This window comes from Elephantulus edwardii, unplaced genomic scaffold (assembly GCF_000299155.1).
Source record: "Elephantulus edwardii isolate Elephantulus edwardi_28Jun2011 unplaced genomic scaffold, EleEdw1.0 scaffold00015, whole genome shotgun sequence".
Lineage (NCBI taxonomy): Eukaryota > Metazoa > Chordata > Mammalia > Macroscelidea > Macroscelididae > Elephantulus > Elephantulus edwardii.
The window spans coordinates 3192685-3198776 of record NW_006399765.1 but is presented as its reverse complement, the minus strand read 5'-3'; the positions used below and the strand labels follow the sequence as shown (position 1 = coordinate 3198776).

General features: G+C 48.7%; 1 protein-coding gene across 1 annotated transcript in view; it reads right to left on the bottom strand.

The window, feature by feature from the left end:
- LOC102863162 (solute carrier family 52, riboflavin transporter, member 3-like) overlaps positions 1 to 3218 on the bottom strand; it is a 16436-nt gene extending 13218 nt beyond the window's left edge. The window contains exon 1 of the mRNA XM_006881678.1: positions 3145 to 3218. Coding sequence (XP_006881740.1) covers positions 3145 to 3218 — 74 coding nt within the window. The remainder of the gene's footprint in view (positions 1 to 3144) is intronic.
- Between the last annotated feature and the right edge of the window lie 2874 nt (positions 3219 to 6092).

Genomic DNA, 6092 nt, shown 5'->3' with positions numbered 1-6092 from the left:
AAAATGTGCAACAATGAATGAATGAATGAATGAAAACCCAACTTTCATCTAAACTTTTGCTAAAATCACTATTAAAATAAAAAAATTAAAAAGAAAGAAACTTTGAACTTGGCCTTGTTGGTAAGGAATTGCCCTGCCAGTGCAAAGGTATGCAGATTGAATCCACCAGCCGCTCCGCTGAAGAAAGATGGGCAATCTTTTCCTGTGTAGTTTGCTGCCTCTGAAATCCCACTGGAAAGCCTGACTGAACAGTTCATAACACCACCATGACCATCAAGCCTCCTAAATGGTAAAACAATACATTTCTGTTTGTTAAAGACAATCTCTGCCATAACACAACAGCTGGCGGTTATAGCTGCAATAGATAACTGGAAGGGGCACCGTTAGTTTTTCTGGTCTCATGGCAGAAGAGGTAGCTGTGAAAGCAAATAGGTGAGGTACCCAGCACCCATTCTCAGGGAGAGTCCCAGGCACGGGGATGGATGGGCTCAAATGTGTGTGTGTGTGTGTGTGTGTGTGTGTGTGTGTGTGTGTGTGTGTGATGTTGCTGATGTTCAACAGCCAGCGCCAACAGAGAGAAGACTGGTGACCGCGTGAGGTCAGGGATGGCAGTCATGGGCAGTAGGCAGTCTTTCTCACAGCTGGATGTGGTTTCATGACCCACTTCGACTAATTTAGCCAACCCTGTCTTGAAGACTTCCTTTGATATCACTGACAATGCTGTGGTGAACACCCCGCTGAGCTCCCCTTTGCTCCTCTGTGAGCTCCCTGCAGCTTCTGGGCAGTGAAGCTACATTTGAGAGGTCTGAACTGGACCTTGTCCCTACGAATTGATCTCAAGAGCCCAGAAAAAATTTCTAAGATAAGTGCACAACATGACTCACTTGTGTAAAAAAAAATAAATAAAAAAGTATTTATAAATCCACAAATAAATGCTATATGTTCTCTAGGAGTAGTATGTGACAGTGTATCTAGAGAGATAATTTTGGCAGTGTACATTTTAAGCTGACAGCTGTAGTTATCTTTGGAATTTGTGTGTGGGAGGCAGGTGGTTGGAGAACAGGGATGAAAAGGGAGAATGGGGAGTGATCACTGGAACTTTAGTCTTTTTTTAAATTTTTCTTTTTATTTCATTATTTTTTGTGTGTACCATCAAATCAGATCTGACTGGCACAGGAGGAGATTGTTCCTCCTTCTCTAGCAGAGCATCTGGTGGATTTGAACTGTGCACCTCTGAGCTTATAGTTGCAGCTTCTTGCCAGTAGGCCACCAGAACGTGCCTGGAACTTTAGTCTTAATGAAATTATTTCATTTTCTAGGAGTCTGCAACTCTATTTGTTGTCTAGATTTAAAATAAAACTTTAAAAAAGGAAACATTAAGAAAATAAAATGAAAAATAAATTATCAAATGCCATCTGGGGTTGCATCAATAGAGGTATCACAGGCAACTCAAAGGAGGTGACAATCCCCTCTCCTCTGCTCACATCACACCTGGGACTTCATTTCCTCTGCCCTGTCCTTTGTGAGGGACAATAACTCTAGGAATGCCAGGGGCAGGGAGGGGGAAGGATCATGGTATCATCTGAATGGGGTACAGGAGAAGCATGCCCTTTACCTAGCTGGAGGAACTGGGTGAGAGGGGACCAGATTCATTCTCTCTGTCTCAGTGTCAGTGTCAGTGTCAGTCTCTGTCTCTGTCTCTGTCTCTCTCTCTCTGTCATGGGGGATGGATGCAGGAGGACAAACCTGTGCCTGGTGCCCTGGGGCAGGGTCTAAGGAGTGAGGGATAGAGGGCCTCTTTGGAGTGGGTCAGAGATACTACGAAGATAGCTAAGTGGGGAACACTATGTGTGACTTTGGGGTATTGGCAGTCCTGGAAGGTAAGAGTGGAAGTTGGGAGTGCTCAGTGCTGGGAGATTGCAAATCTTGGAAGCATGATGGAGGAGGGGCTCCCAGCATCCTGTTGAGCGTGTGGCGACACCGGGGTAGGGGGGATTCTTTGAGGATCCTTACAGGACTCCATGTGTCTCTGATGTCTGCATCCTTTTTTTTTCTTTTTTTATTGTGAAAAACATGTATGAGGATACAAGGGGGTGAGGGTTGGGAGCAGGAGAGTGAGGATGGCAGGGATGAAATCACAGGGCTGCACAATTTGGTGGGTGGGGGAGAAGGTGAAGGAAATGAGAAAAATCCAGTGGAGACCAGAAGACACAGGGCAATGGTAAACATATTCCAGTGGTGACTAATTTTTGTTTTTAAACAAGGAAATTGTCTTATTCACTTGTGGGTTTCTCATTTGGGAATGGGGCACAGACTCTCTGGTTTCTTCATGCTGAACAGAGGTGTTGATGTGGAGGGGGAAGGGGAGCCCACTTTAACACCTTACTGGTGGTCCTGGGTTGAAGCCGCATGCCTTCTTGTTCAGTTAGAAGATGTTTTCCTGATGTTTAGTGCCCTCTGGACTGCAAAGTGTTCACCAAGGTGGGTCCAGTGGGGCTAGCTGGCTGAACCCTGAGGCTCCATCCTCCTTCGCTTCCTTAGCTGGCAGTTATATTTTCCTCTTGTCTCTGGAACTGGATTCAGGGCACAGGCCTGGAGTAAAACTCAGTGTTAAGGTTACCCTATAGGAAAGGGAGCAAATCTAGAGAGAACAAACTTGTGAGTTACAAAGAGAAGGGCTTTGGAGGTGTTACTTACAGGTGTACTGGGGGAAAAGGTTAAGGAAAGTGGCTTAGATAAAATTCTTTGTATACCCTAGGCAGTTTTCCCCAGCGACCTGGAAGCTTTCTCCAGGGGCCAAACGGCTCTCCCCAGGGGCAGATGGCATACCTCAAGGGCCAAACATTTGTCACCTCTGTATAGTCAAATGGCAGAGTAGTGATATATTACTTAGAAGAGTGTTTGACTAAAAACAATCATAATCAGACCAGAGGGCCACAGATTAAAATCCCTGACCTTTGGTTTGGTAGCATAGCTTTCTATTCACAAGGCCCACAGAGATCTCTCTATGGCTCACAACAATTCTATGAACCACAAATCTAGTCCTTGCCCTATCCTACACCATCCCCACAAACCAAGACATGCTTGAGCCCAGTGCTACAGACAACTTATCAGTCCACTGTGTTGATGATCTTCTTCTCTGACCTGTCCAAGGAAATCTTCTTCACTGTCAGCGAGATGCTTTCCTGAATCAAGTCCTTCACCTCCGGTGGCTCCATGCCGCCCCTGCAGGTGCCACCCTCCCTTCCTGCCCTGGGGACCCACAGCTCCTGGCATCTGCAGCCATCAACTGTGTGGGGGCTTCCTCACACTGGCTGTGGTGCCTGCCACCTGGTCTAGACTAGGTGACATGTGGGCTCCTGCCACGGTGGCCCAGTGGGATTGCGGCCTTGTGGGCTTGGGGGCAGGTAGCAGGCAGAAGTGAGACTCATCCACGTTCTTCCGAGAATCTTTGTCCTCTTGATATTGAGCTTCAGCCCATACTGATGCTTGTTGACTGTTTATGAGTTGCACGGCCTGTTTCAGCGCAGCTTGGCCGGCCTCCTGCTCCTCACATTGCGTCTCTTGCCACTTCTGAGAACTTATTTTATAATAAGTTTATTCTGCAGCAGTGTAGAGGCTCTGTTGTACCACCTTTGGGCCCTGGCGCCCCCTGTCCATCCCAGATGAGGAGCTTCCTGGGGTCCGGCCACGGAGGTCCCATGAAGCTGTGGCGATGGTATGGGCTCTGCAGTGGGCGGCTGGGAGCCACTCATTCTTTTTTGGGAATCTTTGTTCTCTTGATGTTGAGCTTTGATCCATATTGAAGACCAGTAATCAACTGTTTAATTGCTCAATTATTAGTAAACTGAGGACTGGGGCGGAGGGGGGGGGCATGATGGCCTGTTTCTATGAAGCTTGCTGTTCCTGCAGCTCCTTACATTGTTTCCTCTGTCGCTGCCATCTTGGTTCTTCTGATGTCTGCATCTTTGAAAAAATAATAGTTGGTAGGTCAGAGGGCAGCAGTGATGGTGTTGGCATGGAAACCAGGTCCCTTACCGTAAGTGGGCCTCAGCACCCTTACCTGGAAATGAGGAGGGCTAATGAGGTCTGATTTGATGCAGACCAGCACCTTCCAGGGTCTTTTGTCTGTCCCTTAAGGTTCCCAAACGATCCCTGGTTGTGCCGTGGTTGTGTTTGGTTACATGCTCGTTAGCCTTTTGATCAAGAGTTTGAACTCATTATTCCCTGGTGGAGGCAGCCCTGGTGGCCTGATGGTAAAGAAACTGCGCTGCAATTCCAAAGTCACACGGTTTGAATTCACCAGCTGCTCTGTGGGAGGGTAGGCAATCTCCTCCTGTGTGATTTACTGCTATGCGTCGGTTCTGACTGGACAGCACACATCATCCACTTGTGGAGGAAAGGTGAGGTTTCTGTGAATATTTCAACCTTGGAACTCTGTCGGGCTCTACCCTGCTTTCTAGGGTCGAGATATACTACTCCTAGGTAAGGAGATGTGTTGCCAACGCAAAGACACGCAGTTCGAACCCACCAGCTGCTCCTCTGTAAAAAGATACGCAATCTCCTCTGCGATTTACAACAGCCTCTGAGTCCAAATGAACGGCACTTAACAAGGTCTCCAACCTGGGGACTTGCAGTCCTAAAATTGGCCACCAGAGGACGCCTTTGGGCAGCCTTGAAAAAGGGAAGGGAAAAAATACGTCTGCGGGGCGAGATTCTCTTCCGTCCTGCTTTGCTTGTTCCTTCTCTTGCCATATCTAGTTCCTGAGATCCACTCTCTCTCGGGCACTAGGGCTACCGCAGGCAGCGTGACTCCCCAGCGTGGAGCTGTCTGTCTCCCCTCTCATTCCAGCCTTTCTCACACACCCGCATCTGACTCGCCTCAGGCCCTGCAGACAGTGTCCTCTTCCTTCACGTAGATCATCTGACCATCACTCCACAGCGGCCTTCATGCCCTGCTTGGTCTTCTGCGCCCTTCTACTTTCAGCCTCACTTCATCCACCTTCAGTCAAAGGCCTGCCGACCAACACCTGCTCTGCCCTATCACCCCTCTTCTCAGCACTCCCCCATGTGACCCTGCCCTCTGCCTGGCCCTGACTCCCTGCTCTCCACTGCGCCCTGCTCCCCCACTCCAGCCCCACTCACCCCCTTACTGTCAGGCCCCTTGATCAGCTCCTTTGTCTCAGGACCTTTTCACTCCCTGTTCATTCCACCCACCCAGTGCACTATTTTCCCTCATTAAAACAACTTCATCCCTGTCACCGGGTCTCCCGGTGCTGTCCTACTTTGCCTCGCTTCCCCCCATTGGTCTTGTTTGTCCTCTTATTTTTGTAGAGTGTGTCTGTCTCTCCAAAGCGTCACCTGGATGAGAGTGGGACTGTGTCGTCTTCTTCATTCACGGCTGAGGTTTTCCTTACTGAAGGAACTTAAGGAATATGTGAGGGAGTTCTCGCGGCCTAGAGGCAAGAAGCTGAGCTGCAATCTGAGAAGTTCATGGTTTGAATCCACCAGATGCTCTGCGGAAAGAGGGGCAATCTCCTCCTGTACCAGTCAGCTCTGATTTGATGGTACATATACACACACGAAAGAATAAAACTTTTTTTAAAAAGAAATATGTGTCCACTCGAGAAGGGACAGGTAGCTGACTGGATTTGGAAGGAAGGTGGAAGGAGGAGTTGAGAGGGGCGCGGGGCGCCTTCTCCTGGCTTGGGGACTCCAGGGGTGGCACTGATGGAGGGTCAGGCTAGCTAACCAGGGGACATTCTCTCTGGGTGAGCCTGCATTGTGCGTCCTCATTTCCAGACCTTGCAGGCCCCCACCCCAGAATTTTAGGGCCCTGTCCCTTACCCAGGGAATCCTGGTGGTGCAGTGGTTAAGTGATCAGCTGATAACTAAAAGATCTGCAGTGTGAACCCATCACCCACCCCATAGGAGGAATATGTAATCGTTGGCTTCCTTATCGATTATCATTTTACTTCTAGGACTGTGACGCTTAATAACACTTTAAGCCTGAAACTGATCTCACCTGTGCCTCAAACAGTAGACACACTTAGAAGATAAATGGTACCATGAGGGAGGTACTCACTCTTGGA